We start from the raw sequence: 21995 nt of genomic DNA, 5'->3' as shown, positions 1-21995 counted from the left end.
TGTAAGTGCACCAAACATACAAGACAATACATACATACAAGAGATTTTGGAAAATCTACTGTCACCATAAGCTACAGTAAATAAATTAATTTACTCATCTTGGGAGTCAGCGTTAATGAACCATTAACCACAATTCCCCTTAAAGCACAGCAGAGAGCAGTGTTTAAGAAAAAATCTCAACTGGCTCCTGACGTGTTGACACTGGCATTTAGATCAAATTAAGGAGCCTTTAGGAAGTGGAAAAGAGGGTGTGTATTTACGCAAAAGGAAAAGAATGAGTGGCACAAGTCTATCATACGATGAGTAATACCAAGGAGGTTGGATGTTTCCGTGAAAACTCATGGTGTGGAATTACAAATATTGATTGAATTGTATAAATGTTGAAATTAATGAGAACTGGTCATATGATTGTATTAATGTAGGAATTGCTTATCGAAATGTGGAAAAATTGAAATTCTTGGAATCTCACAAACCACATTGCAGTTGTCAGTATGCTTTATTACCGCTATATTACACAATGTGTGCTAAAAGTAGATTTTCTATTTGACAATTCCACAGTACAACAGATGCATTATTTGCCTTGAGGATGCTCGTGGAAAAGTACAGAGAAGGTCAGAAGGAGCTACATTGTGTCCTTGTTGATCTCGAGAAAGCCTATGACAGAGTACCAAGAGAGGAACTGAGGTACTGCATGCGCAAGTCTGGTGTGGCGGAGAAATATGTTAGAATAGTACAGGACATGTGTGAGGGCAGCAGAACAGCGGTGAGATGTGCTGTAGGTGCGTCAGAAGAATTTAAGGTGGAGGTGAGACTGCATCAGGGATCCGCTCTGAGCCCCTTCCTGTTTGCTATAGTAATGGATAGGCTGACAGGTGAGGTTAGATTGGAAGCCCCTTGGACCACGATGTTCGCACTGGAAAGGAGAGGAATGAAGATTAGCCGAAATAAAACTGAATATATGTGCTTGAATGTGAGGGGCGGAGGAGGAAGTGTGAAGCTCCAGGGAGAAGAGATGCCGAGGGTGGATGACTTCAAATACTTGGGGGCAACAATACAGAGCAATGGTGACTGCGGTAAGGAAGTGAAGAAACGGGTCCAAGCGGGATGGAACAGTTGGCGGAAGGTGTCTGGTGTTCTATGTGACAGAAGAGTCTCCGCCAGGATGAAGGGCAAAGTTTATAAAACAGTGGTGAGGCCGGCCATGATGTACGGATTACAGACGGTGTCACTGCAGAAACAACAGGAAGCAGAACTTGAGGTGGCAGAAATTGAGATGTTGACGTTCTCGCTTGGAGGATGGAGCTGCCAGGCAAAAGAGCGAGAGGAAGACCAAAGAGAAGATTGATGGATGTTGTGAGGGAGGACATGAGGGAAGTGGGTGTTAGAGAGGAAGATGCACGAGATGGCCTTAAATGGATAAAGATGACACGCTGTGGCGACCTCTAACGGGACAAACCGAAAGGAAAAGAATTCCACTCCCGCAATGTCACCAACCTGCCAAATCCAACTTGTAACGAATGCGACTCTGACAGTGACTCAAATTTCAAGTCGATCACCTTTAAAAACTGACACCAGTAAAATTGGTATGATGAGTTGGGTGTTATTTTTTCAAGAAGACAATAATGGTGGATTTACTTTCGTACGCATTGGACTATTTTGTGGATTTTTCAATTTTATTTCACATCTTATTTTCCAGATGAAAACTACAGTTGGATTTTGTCTGAAAAGTTTAAACGCATTCGCGGTATTCATGTGTTCCTGTGCCTTTTTGGGGCGTGGCCTACTGAGTGACATTGTGGGGCTGCAGTCAGTCGGGTTGGATTGCAGTTTTGAGCCGTCGCTTGATTTTTGCTCTGTTTTGCAAATGTTTGAGCGATGAGCAAATTTCAAATGCAGCACCACTTGAGTGAAATTTTTAAAACAGGCGCAAAAAAGGTACAGTAAAACGCTGCATATTTGCGGCTTGACAGTCACAAAATTTTTTTGGAACCTCTCCTCTGTTTGCTAAAAAAAAAGTGAGTTGGTGAGCTTTTGCCGCCATCTTGAGACATTTCCAGGCAAATACAGTACAGTATACGCCTTTTTAGCCGGGGGGGCATCATAGTTGGCGATTTTCACTCTCTATCCCCAGCAAATAGTTCTCTGTACGATTCTGCGCTCAGATATTTTGCACGGATGAAAATGAAATCTCTGCAAATCTATCTATGCCAGTGATGTATATTTACCATTACACGCTCTTCCACTAGATGGCAGAAGCTACAATTAACCTGTGTGGCCACCTGTCGCCGTTCATCCAACAGAATAATTGCTTTCGACTGGCCTTTACAACCCTAGTAGCACCTCCGCCCCAATTTGAAGACGAGGGAAAGCCTGATGTTGCATTTAAAAGCAACAGCTATTTGCCTCTCTTTGTAGCACATGAAGGAATGTGCAGACTCATTTAGTCCCCCCCATCCTCCACCCAGGTGTCGACACGGCCGGAATACTGATGAGCGCCACACCGGGTGCCCATTAAGGATCCCACTCTTTCTGTCTCTCTCTCTCTCTCTATCTCTCGCTCTCTATCTCCGGCATTCCACATGAGCACTGCAGCATCCCTTCTTATCGTCCTCGGGCTTTTCAGGGACTCTGGCTTCCCGGGCCCCCACGAGCAGATGGCATCCAGAGACGACGCGAGAAAGGAACGGACGGCTGGATAGATGGATGAATGCGGCGCTGCGATGCAGCGAAATAGATGCCAAACAGGGCACATCACGGGGAAGGCGGGAGGAAAAAAAAAAAAAAAAGCTTAGCTAGGCAGAATAGAGGCATGCTTTGAGTTTGTGTGGTTAACATGGTCCCGATTTTAAGCAGATGACTGACGGAGAGCAAATGCAGCAGCTGATTGGCTACAGTGGTACCACAATTTAAGAGTTTAATCCATGCTGTGAGCAGATTTCATAACTCAAATTACTCCTTATGTCAAATCAATATGCCCCATTGATCCATCCATTTTCTTAGTTGCTTATCCTCACAAGGCTCACAGGGAGTGCCGGACCCTATCCAGCTGTCAACGGGCAGGAGGCGGGGTTCACCCTGAACCCGTCGCCGGCCAATTGCAGGGCACATAGAGACAAACAGCCGCACTCACAATCACACCAAGGGGAAATTTAGAGTGTCCAATTAATGTTGGATGTTTTGGGGGTGTGGGAGGAAACCGGAGTGCCCGGAGAAAACCCTCGCAGGCACGGGAGAACATGCTAACTCCACACAGGCGGATCCGGGATTGAACCAGGGACCTCAGAACTGTCAGGCTAACTCTTTCCAGCTGTGCCACCTTGCCGCACAGTTTGCCCCAATGAAACGTTATTAATCTGTTCCAGTCCCACAAAATCATCAAGGCCACAGAAAAATGAAATATGACAGCACGCAACTGTGCCGTTTAAATTAAGTGGGGCAGTTCACGTCCAGTATTTGTATAATAACAAGACCAAAACAATTTCGTTATTAAATAAATCATACTCCCCGGAGATGCTGGTCTTTAAATGTATTAATATCTGGTACAATGTTTTGACATATATTAAATATGTTTGAAAATTAATGCTGAAAATGTGCTAATTATGAGAACAAGTAACACTGAATTTTGGAAAAAGTGTTAAACTTTCACCATTTCAATTGTCCAGATTTTTTTTTTTTAATAAATCAGTACGCATTTAGGTTTTCTGGTTAAAAAAAAAAAAAAAAAAAAAAAAAAACAGCCGTGGCAGCTATACAGTAGAAACACGATACCATAGGACTAACAGGGGCGGTTAAAAAAAAAAAAAACACCTAAATCACTGAGACATGGCTGTCACACAGCAGCAACATGCTAGTGCAACGCTAACAGGGCCAGCTAAAAAAAAAAAAAAAAAAAAAAAAAAAACAACATGCTGGTAGAAGTTACTCACTCGACACATATATTCCACCGTCTCACTCGTGCCTTTTCCGCTCAAGTCCCCCCCCTTATAGGGCGGAAATTACGGTAAACTGTTACTCTAAATTGAATAGGTAAATTCTTTAAATTATTTTTACAATGCGTGGCACGTAGCGAGGCAATGGCGAATTGGACGGCTCCACTGCTACTAGCCGCTAGCGGGCTCACAGATTGGTGAACCGCCATTGGGTCTGCCCAGTACTCGCTCCAGTACTCGTTCTATGTGCCCCGTGAAGATCCACACAGCAGAGACACTTCAGGGAAATGTAAGTGTTTATTACATTCGCCAGCCCGCTCGCTCACGAACTCGCTTGACTGGCAGCGGGGTCGTAATATGTCAGCGCCTCGCTCGGTGTTGTTGTGTACGAGTCCCCACATCACATCACGGAACATTAACCGTTTTATTAAAAACAGCGGCACGTATGCCTGTCGCTGACCAGACATTTGAGCACATACTGTATCGCGCTATTTGATTGACAGCCGAAAAATGAGCGGAGTGTTTTCTGCCCATTCAGCAGACACACACACACACACACACACAACATCTACCGCTTATCCTCAAAAGGTAGACCGGAGAATACCGGCCCAGGCACGGGGGAGAACATGCAAACTCCACATAGGCAGAGCCGGGATATGAACCCCAGTCCTCAGAACCGTGAGGGCAACAGTCTAACCGGTTGTAGCACCGTTCCCCCAAGCAACTAACAGCCTTTATATTATTTATTCAGTCAGTCATTTATTATTATCCATTCAAATTTGCCTTGTTCACATTACTCTCCTCTGGAGTGTGTGCAGATCGCTATAAGCTCAGTCCCAGGTCAAGGTACCACTGGATTGTGTTAAAGAGGGCGCAAAGCAACACAAGCACACAGGTCAGTTTGGAATAATAATAATAATAATAATAAAAAAAACAACAACACAGAGTATTATCCATCTGAGACTTAGCACATGAAAGTCAAACAACATATTGCCATTAAGTAATTGACTTGAGCGAGGGAGACAGGCAGTGCGGTGAAGCACGAAGGAATTATGTTAGAAGTTTGATTCCTGGTCTAAACGCCACTCCACAGTCACCTTTACATGATCAACATAAAAGCCCGATTTGTCCAGAAATGTAATGTCCTGTGCGAGGCTTCATCCTTATAAAACCGAGTGCAGAGGCCTTCCAATTCCGTTTATACCTGCCTCCTGTTTGGATGACAAACCCAAACAGGAGTTTCCCATTGGATTTCTCAGCTGAGTATGGGCCAGGGAAGCAGGGAACACCTGGGACTGGTCGCCAGATAATCTTTTGATTGAACCCAGGGGTGCTCAATGCGTCGATCGTGGGATGGCGTGGAAAAAAAAAACGCCAATGTTCCCTCTAAACTGCGCACGTGCGCGATTGTGCACCGCTGATGCAGTCTCTTTCACAGATATTCTGCATTGCGCGCAAAAAAAAAAATAATCCAATGCAAATTGAAATGATAACATCCAGCTATTCAGTTTGTGGCATTTTGCAATATGATTTAATGAGTGAGGGGTGACTGGTTGTTCCATCCAATGGCACAATTCACATACGTACTGTAAAAAAATGAAAAGAAGAAGCCACTGGTTTCTTTTAGGCAGCACACGGAACTTTCTCTAAAAACGACCGTTGCTCCTCCCCCCCGCTCTTGAAGACGTACAATCATCATCATTACAAATGTTACAGTACTTACATAGCCCATCAATGTGTTTTACAAATGACAGCGTCCACCACCGCTGCTTTAGTTAGCAACACAGTCTGGGCAACGTAGAGCGAAGACGAGATAGACATGCTGCTTATGTTTACTTTAGATATTAATGGAGAAAGTTAAAAAAAGAAATGCTGTTGTTTTAAGATGCAATGGCTGTCAGAGTATATGAATATTGGAAGAAAAAGTGGTTAAACCGGACGAGATTTTCTCTTTTCTGAGCGGGAAAGGTCTGGTCTGAAGCCAAAGTAGAAAGTGCAGGATGAGATGGTGTGTCAATTTTAAAATGACACCTTGGCACAGCCTGATCCAGGATGAAAGCACAGACAATACAGAGCACAAAAAGCTAATTCTGTATTTTAAATATAGGAAGCAACATAACATTAACCTTAAAACGGTTTGGGAGCACCATCGGTCGTCAGTAGCTCACGAGAGGCTGGCTGCTTGAAAAGTAGATCTTGGGGTAAAAAAGTCTGGGCACCCCTGATTGAAACCCATCCTGACTCCGCCTTCCCGTTTAACTCGAGCCCTCCTCTCTTAGCGGTGAGCGAGAGCTGCAGGTACAGTATCGCGCCACGTGTCACACCAGATGTAAACATCGAAGCGCGTTTCGCTCCCAACTGTACCGAGTCGCGGAAAATGTAAATGTACCTCCCACGCTTCCTTCTCACTTTCTTTTTCTTCTTTCAGCGCACTTTGTTGTGTATTCAGCTGCAAGGTCACCTCGTAACACTCTTGAATATCTATAAGAGAGGGGGAAAAAATACCCTTTATATTCTGTAAACAGTATACCAACATTACACACACACTTTCTGAAAGAGTCCCTGCGTCATTCAAGATATGACATATTTGTCATTATTTGCGCGTGGACGAGTGGGAGTTGTTGGTTTTTACGTGGCTATTGTGTCTCGACAATATCGAGAGCTCTTATCTGGCTATGCATTCGTATGACTCATGCAGAATTACAAAGCTGTCCTTTCCACAACACCCTGGCAAAAATGCATCACTGACACCATGCCATCATATCGGGGTGCCTTGACTAACAAGTTCAATTTTATCAAGACCGAGCTTGTATCTCAATTTACTCGTATGAAATCGATTCCCCCCCCCAGAAAAAAATTAATTTACTACCGTGGACGTTTATTTTCATCAACTGGAACCCAACCGTTTACTGCCACCGACGTATATATTCGTCAAGTATGTTTTTTAATGCGTAGGTATGGAAGAGGGTTTCACCCACCCTGTTTGTATAATTCAAGTATGCAAATAATGTAATTCCATCCATCCATCCATTTTCTTTGCCGCTTATCCTCACGAGGGTCACGGGGAGTGCTGGAGCCTATCCCAGCTGTCAACGGGAAAGGAGGCGGGGTACACCCTGAACTGGTTGCCAGTGAATTACAGGACAGGTAGAGACAAACAGCTGCACTCACAATTACACTAGGGGCAATTTAGAGTGTCCAATTAAATGTTTCATGTTTTTGGGATGTGGGAGGAAACCGGAGTGCCCGAAGAAAATCCACTGAGGCACGGGGAGAACGTGCAAACTCCACACAGGTGGGTCCGGGAATGAACCCAGGACCTCAGAACTGTGAGGCCAACGCTTTACCAGCTGATCCGCCGTGCTGCCTCCAACATAATTCCATTTTAAATAACTGCATTAAATATAAATCATTGCAAATCATTTGATTATTACAGAAATGGAAATACATTGAAAATTGAACAAGTCTTAGCACATGACACTCAGAGTACGTAACTGTATAGTATAAAGAGAGAGTGTGTCATGGTAGATATTCAAAATATTAGCTATCAAATATTTTGGTATTCGATAGACTACTAGAACTTTTCTCGAATAATAAATTATTCAGATAAATTATATTTTTGCTTGGTTAAAGACTAGTTATCAATACACAGGAAAAAAATTTGCCATTGCACTTAAAAAGGGGTGACAAATTGTTACTTTTATAAATATTCAACTGTTTTATTTTTTAAATTCAACTTTTTTCTTGTCTAGAAATATTTTCAGTGAGGGAAGAAAAGTTAGGCGGCACAGTGGAGCAACTGGTTAGAGCATTCGCATCACTGTTTTGAGGAAAGTGGTTCAAATCCTGGCAACTTCGCTTGATTAGCTAGCATTTTTAAAATATGACAACAATACAGTTGTTTCATGGCTGTGCGTTTATTAGCTTAGACCAAAATAACTAAACTAAAATGTACATCCAAATGAAAAATCCTACATAGAAAATACAAATATTACGATTATATATATATATATATATATATATATATTTTTTTTTTTTTTTTTTTTTTTATTTTTATTGTTTTCCATGTACAGTGCTTGACTCAAAAAGTACTCACTTGAGGATATGATTTAAGGACACTGGCCACAATACACAATCATGATTAATTGAAATGAAGATTAAAATTTTCCCCGAATTTTCTTTTTTTTTTTTTTTTTTTTACTTCATTGGACGCTCAAACATTCTCGCTTCAACATTTGTGAATTTGCCTAATAGCGGATTTTTGTGGGGCACCTATATTCTTTTATTAGCTAATAAAACTCGGTGCTTGTGGTCCAAACCTGTGTATAATATAAAAATATTGCTTTGATGCCATCTTGTGGCATCTCGCCGCCAATAAACTATGTTGGAACGAGGGAAGGAGCTTCATTCATTCGTTCGTTCGTTCGTTCGTTCATTCGTTCAGGCCATCACCAAAAGTACTGCTTTGCGGCCATTTGTGGCATCTATATATCTATATTTACAAACCCTTTCGGTGTGTATCAAACGTAGATTTTCTCTATTCATAACAGGCCTCGGTCGCATACCCACCAATGGAGGCGGTTCACCGGTTATCTAGCGCTGAATTAAAATGTAAAATCATCTAAAAAAAAAAAATCAAGTTATGTTTTCTGCCAGCTGACTAAAATACAAACCTCCTTTGTGGAGGTAATTAAAAAATATGCATTAATTCATCGTCATTAGCGTGTCGGTGCAACATCAGCTCTCGGCTCAATGAGCAGCCCGGCTGGCCCGGCGAGTGGCGGGCCTTTGATACGAACGTGCTCGGACAATTTTGCCGATGTCACACACGGGAGCTGTTACGGCGCTGACATAAAGAGGTTAGCGGGCGACCGCGTCGACTTTTTCGAGAAGTTCAGCGTCGGGGCAGCGGGCTTTGATCGTGCTTCGTCTCACAAACTCCCTTTCACAGGCGTTGTGAGAGGTGCTTCTGATACTATTGCCGAAGCCAACCTGAGAATTGAAGTTATCTGCGTGTTATCTACGTTATCTACGAGGTCGTAAAGGTTGCTTTGAAATACACATTTCATTTGTTCGTGAACACACTCGTGACTGAAAATACTCTCAAATCATATTTCCCAGTGGAATGTATGGAAATGCCATGACTACATTCCAAGCCTCCCCCCAAAAAATTGTAAGATAACCAAATATACATGGAGATGGTCACCGCTCCTTAGAAACCTGCAGTAATAATGGCTTTAATACCGCGATACCGTTGCTATTAATTCACCCATTTATTGAGTTTTTCCATTATTTGTTCACATAAGGCAAACACACTTTACTAAGGTAAATGTACCGTAATTTCTCAAAAATATTGCGCAAATTTTTAAAAGTTAATGAAGCAGATTATATTTAGGTATGGAAGAAAAATTAAAAACTATTAAAAAAAGATGTACATTTTGATTTGATGTTTGATGTCTTACACATTTATATTTATTTATTTTTATTTTAATGTGCGCCCCCAACCCGAAGTCTATGACCTCCTCGGGGAGCTCGCATTTTACGATCGTTAGCGTAGCATGTTTGTTTGTTAGCTTACGGCCTCTCTACTCGGAGAACGCCCGATCTCGTCATTCCTCGGAAGCTAAGCGGTTTTGGCCCTGTTTACTACTCGGATGGGAGACCGCCTGGGAATACCAGGTGCTGTAAACTTCTCTCCTCGGCTAAAATGCAAAGGGGTCGCGGCAGGAAGGGCATCCGGCGTTAAACTGTGCCAAACAAATGTGTGTTCATCTCACGGGACAAGCTGAAAGGAAAAGAAGAAGGAGCGTAGCATGTTTGTTGCTACCGCACCAAAGATCAGAAACGACTGCCCGTGAGTTTGTTTTAACTTAAACCGAGACAAAAAAATGTCGACTACAACGGCTAGTTGTGCAGCTGCTTTTAAAAGAAATGTGTCAGCACTCGTGCCGACGATGCTGCCAGCCCAGAAGTCGCGCCGAAGTCGAAAAAAAACAATAGCTCGCCTCAATGGCTTCAGGTGGGGATAAAAACAACGTGAGCTCAAACTATGTAATGCGAGCGTCGTGGACACAAAACAGGAGTGCACAGAATTGAAATGGTCACATTTTTTTTTTAAATGTGCCCATTACCGTCGTTTCTACGTAGTTTGAGCTCACGTTGTTTTTATGCCCACCTGTCGCTATAGGAAAGCTCTGGCGTCAGGTGGGCGAGAGGCTGCGCTGCGGAACCAAAACTTTTGGGATTCAAAAAAATGTTTCCCCACAAACGCCATGGATGGCACAGAGGATGACATGCCGTGGGAGCAAAAAAGCATCACTGTTCACGAATTCGGGAGGCACCAGAACTGGACCCAGTCACCAAAGGTAGCTACGATGGATAATTTTCAGATAGGAGATGAGCCAGATGTCGCTTTTAAAGTCTTGGCCAAGAATGTGTAATGGAGAGGATAAACTGCACCATGCACCTACGTATTATGTACAAATATTTGCAAAAAACGTTTAAGTCAAACAGTGTTAGATATTTATTTAAGACTGTAATATGGGTTATCAACAGTATCAATAAAATGTTATGCCATCATGTAGCATTCATTTTAGTCAGTTGAGGGATTCTGTTCCGACTCTTACAGGGACCAGGACAAGCATGACCTGTGGCCTGTCGCGAGATTATATCAGCAAATGCACAATGATTATTATTAATGATTGTTGTACGAACAGTTTTTTGAAAAACAATACAAGTACAAACCTAACAAAATATAAATACAGATCATTCCCAATATTTTGAGCGTATGAGTAGCAGGAAATTGGTGGTGCGCATTGTACATTGGTAGAAGGGTTTTCCTGATTATTTTTATTATTTATTTAATTTTTTTGGTGGGGGGGTCAACTTTGGGGGTGCGCATTATACTCGAGAAATTGCAGGATATGGTTGTTTTAAATAGTCAGTTCTTTATGTTATGATTAGTATTACATGAAACTTCAACAAGGACTAGCAACAAACATCTTGAGTGCGCAGTCTTCAAAGGCGAAAAGTACTTTGAGTAAAATGTCGGGTCCCTTGTATCTCAGGGCACTACTGTACATTTAAAAGCTCAGAAGCTTCTAGAATTAGTATCGTGATACTCGTTTCATACAGTTTGCATGGATGTACCGAATATTGTAGACTGCGGAACGATACCTGCGACGCAGTTTTCTCTTTTTGACGTTTCTAAATTAGATTTCTTTTCCCAGGGGGTCCCCAAAAATGGGAAAAAGTACTCATTCCAATGTCGCTAAATACTTTACTTACAGTACATCTTATTCTGTACTTGAGTTTTACGGCCTACACTTGAGATGCAAAACAGATTTGAACTTTCTACCCCTGACGTCGTTAAGTACACACCATGAGTACTTTTGCCACCTCTGATTCTCGCCGACTGTTTTTTAGATGTCAGACTTCAAAGTTCAGAAGTTGTACAGACTTTCCAAAGTAAATGGGAGGCCTTGCAACCAGACCACATGCATTCCTTCCCGCGGAGGGAAAAAACATCATCCTGGCCAGAAGACCTTTTTGATGTCGGGGGCAAGAACCGGTGAAACGTTCTTGTCACAGAGTCATTGAGAGGTACAAACAGGATTAGGGGATTTGTATGTAGTCGGCCTCCCCTTGTTATCATGCAGCTATTCAATTGGAATGAACTTTTCTCTACTCCGGGTTTGGGGGTGTCACCCAAACAAGAATGTGGCCCCAATCCTCTGCACAATGCTCAGTGGAGTAACACATTTCAAGGAAAACTAGGTCACGAGTATCAGCCAGAAAACCTCGCCAACCCCAATAAAAATATTCCCTCGGCCGTTTGAGATAATTTGGCGTGGGGATCCCCCCCGCCCGAACCGAGCGTCATTCGCCCCTTTCCCATTTTGACTGGAACAAAAGAGTGAATGCACAGTTAAGGCAGCTTTTGTTTCTGACGGCGCGACCATGCGACGAGTGGACAAGTAGTGCCTCCTCCGTACTTTCATGCCTTGTTTCACAACTTAAAAAAAAAAAAAACTTAATTGAAATCATTTATAAAATACCCTGGATTTTTTAAAAAAGGACGCTTGAAAATAAATAACCCCCCCCCAAGCAAAATCAAAAATTTTATGTAGTTTGAAGAAATAAAAACCTCAACGTTTAATGGTGAAAAATCAAAGTAATAAAATTTCTAATTAAAAAGAAACCAAATACAATAACATATAGAGAACAGCCAAGCCGTGAATAGCAAAAAAATGGCAGTAGTGGACCCCTGCGAAATTGTTTAGAATTAAAGTACCGTAATTCCCGGCCTACAGAGCGCACCTGGTTATAAGCCTCACCCAGTACATTTGTAAAGGAAATACCATTTGGTACATATATGCGCCGCAGTTGTGCAAAAGCCCGCAAGTGCCCACATTTAAACACGAGATACTTACAAAGAAAGACGGTACACAGATAGTCTAACGCTAACGCTAGTGCTATGGCCGCGCTACCGCTAATGCAAACGCAAGCCACGGAAGCTACATAGTAGCAACATGGTAGCAGAGCACTAACAGGACCGGTTAAAAAAAAAAAAAAGATACCGGTAAAAATCACGAGACACAGTAGTAACAGCACCAACACGCTAGCGTAGCGCTAACAGGGCCGGTTAAAATAAAAAACATACTGGTAAAACTCACTGAGACATGGCAGTAACACGCTAGCACAGCGCTCACAGGGGCGGACCAGTAAAAGTCACTTCCTCGGCACATACATTCCACCAGTCTCAGGCTTACCGTTCCGCTCGAGTGCCCCCTTGTGGCCGTTCGAAAAAATGCACAAATTAGCCGCATAAACCGCAGGGTTGAAAGCGTGTGAAAAAAGTCGCAGCTTATAGGCCGGAAATTACGGTAAATATAATGGAGTTCAAATAAATATATGGTACAAAAATGTAAGCAGTGGGCGGCAATGGTGGGGCATCAGGTTAGACTGTTGGCGTCACAGTTCTGGGGACCGGGGTTCAAATCCCCGTCTTGCCTGTGTGGCGTTTGCATAGAACACTGGTGTCAAACTCAAGGCCCGGGGGCCAGATCCAGCCCGCCACATGATTTTATGTGGCCCGCGATGGCAAATCATCGGTGTCAAAATCCAGGGTTCTTGTGAAAATATGTCCCAACATTTGTCATATATGACAAATGATCATGTTGAGATATTATAAGCATTGCTGTGTTAAACACACACACACACTTTCTGATTCCAAAATTAGTTCATAAATTTCATGCTTGAATATGATGAAGCAATGCATGATTTCTGTGGTTTCACCATAACGGCCCTCTGAGGGAAATCGTAACTGCAATGTGGTCCGCGACAAAAAATGAGTTTGACGCCCCTGGCGTAGAAGATCCTTCCCAACATACAAAGCTCTTAGTTGAGATGTATCACTCCAACATATTCCTTGATACCGATTTCTATCGAGACAGACCATTGACGACATCGCTTCCACGGAAAATAAATGCAAATAGGTGAATCCATGAATATTGAATCATGAGAAATTGAGAAAGCTAACCCAGGCCACTAGGAGTTGGCGCCAAAAGCAACAGGAAGCCGTTCAAACAGTCGCCGCCAATGGCCCTGAGCATGTCAAGGCAAGAACCGCAGAAGACGGGTGAACAATGTTTATGCTCCGTGATGCAAAACACATGTCAGAGAAAAGTCCCAAGACCGGCGAAGCCAAGCAAGTCAAGAGCAGATACTGCCAAGATGTCCTCTTACAGGACCAGATGATCCGGAGAGGACAAAACCAGAACTTTGGCGTTGGCATGGCTGCCCAAAAGCAGTTTTTTCGTAGTTTGTCTCCCTCAGGCTTCACTCCAATGGAACATTCTTTGTAAAGAATGTTTGGCGTCCACCACGGGAAACCAAATCCTCAACTGCATCTCAATGATATCTACTCTGCAAATTCCACCTAATGAAAACACCTCATAAGTGTCAAATAAAATTCAGGAAGTCAACGTTTAAGGTACAAAGACGTACTTTGTACACTGATTTTCGTTCACTTCACTTCATTGGGTACACGTGGACAATTGAAAAGCATCCATCAGCTCATAAGTTAATGTTAAGCGTTATAGGACTCTATTAATTTATCATGTTACATAATGTTTAGTAATATAATTAAATATCATGGAAAGAAATTCATTGCAGCTACTTATGATGTGTGCGACTTGGCCACAAGGTGGCAGTATAACACAGAAATGCAGACAAAAAATTTCGCTCACCTACTGTCAGTGACACAGTCATCGATAATCGATTTTTTTCACAGAGGACAAAAATATAAGGTCTGTGGATATTGTTACATTGTTCGTCTACATTCATTGCTGCACTATTTGTGTTCAAATTTCAATTGTTTGAAGCGTAATAATAACACCCCACTGCTGCTTTCGTGAGCCCCTCTATGCTGTTTTGCATGATGTGTTAGTTGTTTGTTGTTGTTTTTTTAAAAAGTGCTTGTTGCGAAGTGAGTTGCGTTCACTGCCACCAACCAGCGCTCGTATGTCAGCGTTGTGCAATCAGCAAAAGAGTACCGTAATTTTCGGCCTATGAGCCGCGACTTTTTTCACACACTTTCAACCCTCCGGCCTATGCGGCTAATTTGTGCATTTTTTCTAACGGCCGCAAGGAGGGACTGGAGCGGAAAAGGTAAGAGTGAGACTGGTGGAATGTATGTCCCAAGGAAGTGACTTTTACCGGTCCGGCCCTGTTAACGCTGTGCTAGTGTGTTACTGCCGTGTCTCAATGATTTTTATCATTGTTTTTTGTTTTTTTTTTAAACCAGCCCAGTTAGCGCAGCATTAGCGTTAGCGCGGCACTAGCATTAGCATTAGCGCGGCGGCGCTCGCGTTAAACTCTCTGTGTATCATCTTTCTTTGTAAATATCTCGTCTTTCAATGTGGGTTTCAATGTGGGCACTTGGGGCTTTTACACAGCTGTGGTGTATGTATGTACCAAATGGTATTTCCTTTCCAAATGTACAAGGTGAGGTTTATAACCGGGTGCCCTCTGTAGGCCGGGAATTACGGTACTGTAATTCTAAACAATTTCGCAGGGCTCCACTCCTTCCAATGTTTTGATATTCACGGCATGGTTGTTCTCTATGTTATTGTACTTGGTTTCTTCTTAATTAGAAATTTTATCACTTTGATTCTTCACCATCAAACTTTGAGGTTTTTATTTGTTCAAACTACATCAAATTCCATTTATTTATTTATTTATTTATGTTGGGGCTGCAAGGGGGCAGGCGAGCGGAAAAGGTAAGTGTGAGACTGGTGGAAAATATGTGACGTGGAAGTGACTTTTAATTTTTTTTTTTTTTTTAAACGTTCCTATTAGCGCTGTACTAGCATGTTGCTGCTGTGTTACTTTCGTGGCTCAGTGATTTTTTTTTACCGGTATGTTTTTTTTTTTAACCGGCCCTGTTAGTGCTGCGCTAGCATTAGTTCTGCGCGAGTGTGTTGCTGCTGCGTCTCACTTATTTTATTTATTTATTTTTTAAAGCGGCACTGTTAGCGCTGTCCTGGAGTTAGCGCTGTGCTACCATTAGTGCTGTGCTAACATGTTACTGCCACATCACAGGCACTGTTTGGAAAGAAAAGCTAATTTATATTGTTAAAACTTTGAAAACTCTTTCTGTGTACCGTCTTTCTCGTATCAAATATCTCATGTTTCAATGTGGGCACATGCGGTATGTACAAAATGCTTTTTTTCTTTAAAAATGTACTGGGTGAGGCTTATAATCAGGTGAATCCGTAAATTATGGTAGTTTCGATCTCAAAAAACTCAGAAGTCAGGTCACTCGTATCGCAAGGCACCACTGCATTCATGGTGCATCATATTCATGCGTGAGTTCAGTTTATCAAAAGGCTTCCCGGTTCGTTAACTACGTAGGTGATGGCATTTTGATTATGGATTGAATCATATAATTTAAGACGTAGCATTTCCGAAACCGAGCCTCAAATGATGAAAAAAAAAAAAAAAAACCCGGGCTCGATTGTGAGGTAGACGTGCGGACCGCTACGAACTTGATGTTCATTCATAAAGCACAACGAAGAGCACACAAAATAATATAATATAATATAATATAATTATATAAATCTAGTGAGTAAAGTTATAGCATATGAATCGTGATAAGCAAATGAACTCCCTATTTTGTTGACCGCTGATGCGGTAAGATAAAAGTAGCATTAACATTCAATTACACCGAACTGAGAGCGCAATGAAGGGATTCTTTACCAAGCGGTGGGCACCTCAGTTTCAAGCTACCCGGCATTGCCCACGTGTAACGCATTGTTTATAAATCACGTTAGCGTAAATCTCTCCAGACTGAACACTTGGGAGCGGAGCCACATTCCCGAAGTTATGAAGAGGAATGTTGAGAAGGGTTCGTCAACAGTTCGTCAAGGCGCAATTAGAGAAGACCACTAAGACGGGGGTGACCCCCCGCCCCCATTGGTGGGGGGCTGGAAAGTGGGACTAAATTTCCATTTCATACGCTAACGTATGGCAATATGTGTGACAATATTCGCAGGGGTGTCCAAAGTAACGTAATTTTCGGCCTGTAAACGGCGACTTTTTTCACACGCTTTCAACCTTGCGGTTTATGTAGCTAATTTGTGCATTTCTTTCCTAACGGCCGCAAGGGGGCACTCGAGGAGAAAATGGAAGAGTGAGACCAGTGGAATATATGTGCCAAGGAAGTGACTTTTACTGGTATGTTTTTTTTTTTCCTTTAACCGGCCCTTTTAGAGATGCACTAGTGTTAGCGCTGTGCTAGCATGTTGCTGCTGTGTTACTGCCGCGTGTTAGTGATTTTTACCAGTATGTTTTTTTTTTTTTAATCAGCCCTGTTAGCACCGCGCTAGCATTTGCGCCTCGCTAGCGTGTTTCTGCTGTGTTACTGCCACGTCTCAGTGACATGACATGTTTTTTTTTAAACCGGCCCTGTTAGTGCTGTGCTACTGTGTTGCTACAGTGTAGCTGCCACAGCAGTTTTTTTTTTTTTTTTTTAACCGGTATGTGTTTTTTTTTTTTTTAACCAGCTCTCTTACCACTGTGCTAGCATGTTGCTGCTCTATTACTGCCGCATCTTTTTTTTTTTTTACCGGTATTTTTTTTCTAACCCGCCCTGTTAGCGCCACGCTAGCGTTAGCGCCATGTTAGCACCGCGCTAGCGTGTTTCTGCCACATCTGAGTGATTTAGGTTTTTTTGTTGTTTTTTTTAACTGGCCCAGTTAGTGCTGTGCTTCTGTGTTGCTACTGTGTAGCTGCCGCAGCTGTTTTTTTTTTTTTTTACCAGTATGTTTTTTTTAACAGCCCTGTTTTTGCTCCCATGTTGTTGCTATGTTAAGCTAAGATACGGTATTAAAACTTTGAAAACTCTTTATGTGTACTGTCTTTGTAAATATCTCGTGTTTCAATGTGGGCACTTGGAAATTTTACACAGCTGCGGCGTATGTATGTACCAAATGGTATTTCCTTTACAAATGTACTCAGTGAGGCTTATAATCTGGTGCGCTCTGTAGGCCGGAAATTACGGTAACCTCAAAACACAACTTTTTAGCCTCGTCACTAACCTTAAATACATACAAAAAAATCGTAAAAACAAGCGTCGCTGAGAGTGCTGTGTTCCGTTGTGCTACACACTGCACTCCTTCTTATGTTGTAATAAAGATGTTCTCTGTCTTTTAACAGCAACATTTTTTTAACAGTTTCTTGGTTTAGTTCTGACTATAAAGACGTAGTGACTCTGCTTGTGAACAATTTGCCTGATGGCCTTTAACAAAAAGCCGCCGTGTGGTAAATGCAGTCAATGAAACGTTTAGACGCTCGTGACATTGAGTAAATCTTGCGTCTAAATCTTACGTACATATATTAGCATTGAGGGATTAGTCACATTTATTCAAAAAGGATGACTACTGCTTTCTGGAAGTCGGTGAGTCAACAGTGCGGTCCGACAACGGTGTTGTCCGCCACCCAGTCCAGGAAGGAAAAAAAAAAAAAAAAGACTCAAGACCTGAGAAGTTTTCTTATTTTCTAATTAACTTTTTTTGCACACTAGTAAATGCTCTCTTTTATAACCGTTAAGAAATACTACCGACTGACTTTCTATAACCTCCATTGACATTCTGCGACTGCCCAGAACAAGAACGCATGCCAACATATTAATACATAATGAAGCCCCGTTTCCCATGGGAGAGACGTCCCAGACCCATCCGAGAGAGGTGAAAACCCGTGATGTGGTCTCTGTGACTTTTTGTCAGTGTTAAAAGTAGCGGTGGCAACATCTCTGCTCATCTCCATTGACAGTGTTTTGCATGATGTGTTACATTTCGTTATGAAGTCTTATAAACATTTTGGTGTTTAACTACCGCAATTTCCGGCCTATAAACTGCGACTTTTTTCCACACGCTTTCAACCCTGCGGCTAATTTGTGCATTTTTTTCCAACGGTCGCAAGGGGGCACTCGAGCGGAAAAGGTAAGAGTGAGACCGGTGGAATATATGTGCCGAGGAAGTGACTTTTACCGGCCCGGCCCTGTTAGCGCTGCGTAAGCATGTTACTTCCATGTTTTTACCTGTATGTTTTTTTTAACCAGCCCTGTTAGCACGGTGGTAGCATTAGCACGGCACCAGCATTAGCGCGACGCTAGCATTAGCGTGACACTAGCATTTGCGGGGCGCTGTCGTTAAACTCTCTCTGTACCGTATTTCTTTGTGAATATCTCGTTTCAATGTGGGCACTTGCGGCTTTTACACAGCTGCGGCGTACGTATGTACCAAATGGTATTTCCTTTACAAACCTTTACCTTTGGGAGAGGCTCGTAACCAGGTGCGCTCTGTAAGTGTTACGGTATACATTTTGAATTCTCTAAGAAACTGGTGTAGCGCTTGTGGCTCTTTTAGTAGAGTGTTGACTGTAAATGTGATTTTTTTTGTTTGTTTTCTTTCTGCTTACCAAGAAGAGCTTGGAAAAGTTGGCTCCCAAGGATGGCCGACACTTTGCCCACGCTGGTCTTGAGGGCCTGATCGTCTGGACCGGTCAGGCTGGCCTGATAGCGTTTGAGCAGACACGCCGCTCGCTCGGTGTCTGGAACAGCAAAACAAAAATTTGGTACATCCATCCATCCATTTTGTTAACCGCTTATCCTCACCAGGGTCGCGGGGAGTGCTGGAGCCTATCCCAGCTGTCAAGAGGCAGGAGGCGGGGTACACCCTGAACGGGTTTCCAGCCAATCACACGATACATCGGGACAAACAGTCGCAATCACACCTAGGGGGAATTAGTTTTTTTTTTTTTTTTTTTAAACTAAGAACACCCTAATAATACTGAAGCCAATCAAACATTACTTCCATGCGCAAACTATACGATGCAGGATTTTTAAAGGAAAAAAAATTAATCTGAAATAGTTATATTTCCTCCCCAAGATAAATTTGGAATATTAAAGCAGAGTTTAACAAGTGATTTGAGAGAAGAAAAGAAAAAAAAACTATTTTCACTAAATGACACTTTTCACTGGAAAATATGCTTTTATTCTCTTGAAAAAAAAAGTCATATGACATTTTTTAAAAGAGGATTTTACTCATGTAGGGTTGTCATATTTATGAGATGCCACAATTATATTACAGCTTTTACGTGGCACAAGCTGAGGTTAAACCTTATTAAAATGATTTTATTGGGTTCTTCTGTTCCTTTTTGGGTGCAATTTCAATTAAAGAGCTTTTGATTTATTATTATAATTTTTTTCCACAATATTTTTAGTTACTGTCATGTACCTGCACATGAACAAACTCATATTTGGAAAATCAATTCTTGAACACAAAAAGTTAAAAGCGTTGCAGTAAGTAGACAGTCATTCATTCATTTTCCGAACAGCTTATCCTCACCAGGGTCGCAGGCTATTCAGTACTAGTAGCAAAGTTGAGTATTTCATTCTGTATGCATTTATAATGTTTTTACGTCCGTATTTTAATTGGTTGGCCTGTTCATTTTGGGGGGCACAAGAGCTTGTGATAAGCTTTTAAGTGATTTTTTTTTAACACTTGTATTTTATTTAGATGCACCTGAATAGTACCTGTGCATGTAACGTTCATTGAATTCTAATATTCATATTTGGAATCTGCATTCTTGTTAAAAAAAAAAATCGCCATTTCAGTAGAATTCTGCTAGTAGAAATCGCTGTGAACTCAATCCGCAGATTCCACACTTTTTTTTTTTTTTTGCCTCCACCTGATGTAATTCTCACCGAGCATACATTGAACGCACCACCAACACCATCATGTTAAAATATTTTCTAGAGTTTGGACGAGACAACCGACAAACAAACAACAAAAACAAAACTTGTCGACCGCGACATCAAAGTTGTGAAGCGCCGCTTACCGTATTTGTGTACCATGCCGACTCCAACTTCATGAATCTTCCCCCCCACCCCCGCGCGTGTCAAAGGTGGGCTAATTTTTTTTTTTCTTTTTTTTTTCCGAAAAGGAGTCAGTAACGGTCGCTGGTTTGCAGCAAGCGACAACAGAGCTCTTTTGTTTCCCCTCGACTCACTTGGTCATAGACCTCCTCTCACGCCCAACGCGGGAGAGGATTTTAGCTCGCGTCAACTTTGTGCCTAAGTTTGTGTCCAACGAGACAGGCTGGGAGTTGCTGTGTGCTGGCTGGTGTTCCTCCTCCTCCTCCTCCTCCTCCCTCCTTTTTCTCGTCGTCGTCGTCATGCCGCGCCTCCGTTGGGAAGAGGATTTCGATCCCGGACCTACAGCCGACACGTCGTGGTCGGCGGGCCCCCAATACGGTCTGTTTTTACGGCATGCTGCTGCACCACTGTCGCTGTCTTTTCTTCTTCTTTTCCTTCCCCCTTTTTTTGATCCAATGTTGGCTTTTTTCTCCCCCCTCTCCCTACCGCAATCCTCATCAATGCTGGAGTTGGGACTGGTAGCCGACTTTGGCGCCCTCCAGAGGCGAGGATGGCATGACTGACTTGCTTGAACATACATTTTTGTCTGAAATTATCCATCCATCCATTTTCTTTGCCGCTTATCCTCACGAGGGTCGCGCGGAATGATGAAGCCTATCCCAGCTGTCAACGGGCAGGAGGCGGGGTACACCCCGAACTGGTTGCCAGCCAATCGCAGGGCACGTCGGGACAAAACAACCCCACTCACAATCCCACCTATGGGCAATTTCGAGTGTCCAATTAATGTTGCATGTTTTTGGGAGGTGGGAGGAAACCGGAGTGCCCGGAGAAAAACCCACGCAGGCACGGGGAGAACATACAAGCTCCACACGGGCGGATCCAGGATCAAACCCGGGACCTCACAACTGTGAGGCCCAACGCTTTACCAGCTGATCCACCGTACCGCCTGTTTGGATTTGTTAAAAAAAAAATTCTGTAAATTAATTGTTTTTTTTTTTTTTTTGTCACACTATCGTTTTATATTATATTACAATATACTAGATTAGATTAGTATTTTTTTGTTCATTATAATTTTCTTTAGTTACTTGTTTCATTTCTTTGGTACTTTTTTCCTTGAAAAGCTTTTTTTTACCTTTTCCAAAGTTACATATTTTCCATACTTAGACTATGATATCCTGTATTATAAAAATTTTTAAATCTCATTTCTCTTTTTATGGTAAGCTTTTATTTACATTTTCCAAACTTACATATTTTCCATACTTAAGACTATTATATCCTGTGTTATATATTTTATAATCTTATTGCTCTTTTTATGGTTTGTGTTTGTATGCAAGTTCTCATGTAAAAAAAAAGTTTTTTTCATTGTTGGATTTTGTTGCACTACTTATTTGTTCAATAATAATTTCATTGGATTATGTTCATCTGTTGGTGCAACTTAGTTTGACATGTTTTTTTTTTTTAAATCAAAAGTACTTTTAATTATACTTTATCATGTAATTTTACATTACTAATTTTTCAACCATATACCCTGTGTATTGTTTAAGATCATATTTCTATATTTTCATAATTTTACATTTTATTATCTCAGTAAGCACACTGTAATATGTAGTTATGTTATAGACTTT

At 42.0% G+C, this 21995-nt stretch overlaps 1 protein-coding gene across 5 annotated transcripts in view; it reads right to left on the bottom strand.

The window, feature by feature from the left end:
- The window catches only part of dlg3 (discs, large homolog 3 (Drosophila)), a 135053-nt gene extending 113488 nt beyond the window's left edge, over window positions 1-21565 (bottom strand). For 2 of the 5 annotated variants that reach the window (XM_061835328.1, XM_061835330.1), the window contains exons 1-3: window positions 20334-21565; window positions 18912-19043; window positions 6319-6410 (exon numbers count right to left, since the gene is read on the bottom strand). In XM_061835328.1, the coding sequence (XP_061691312.1) occupies window positions 6319-6410; window positions 18912-19043; window positions 20334-20349 (240 nt within the window). In that variant the 5' untranslated portion in view covers window positions 20350-21565. The remainder of the gene's footprint in view (window positions 1-6318; window positions 6411-18911; window positions 19044-20333) is intronic. The other 3 variants (XM_061835332.1, XM_061835329.1, XM_061835336.1) reach the window with 3 other exon arrangements.
- Between the last annotated feature and the right edge of the window lie 430 nt (window positions 21566-21995).

This window comes from Syngnathoides biaculeatus, chromosome 11, assembly GCF_019802595.1.
Source record: "Syngnathoides biaculeatus isolate LvHL_M chromosome 11, ASM1980259v1, whole genome shotgun sequence".
NCBI lineage: Eukaryota > Metazoa > Chordata > Actinopteri > Syngnathiformes > Syngnathidae > Syngnathoides > Syngnathoides biaculeatus.
Note: the sequence above shows the minus strand (reverse complement) of the source record. Positions and strands in the feature narration are given on the sequence as shown.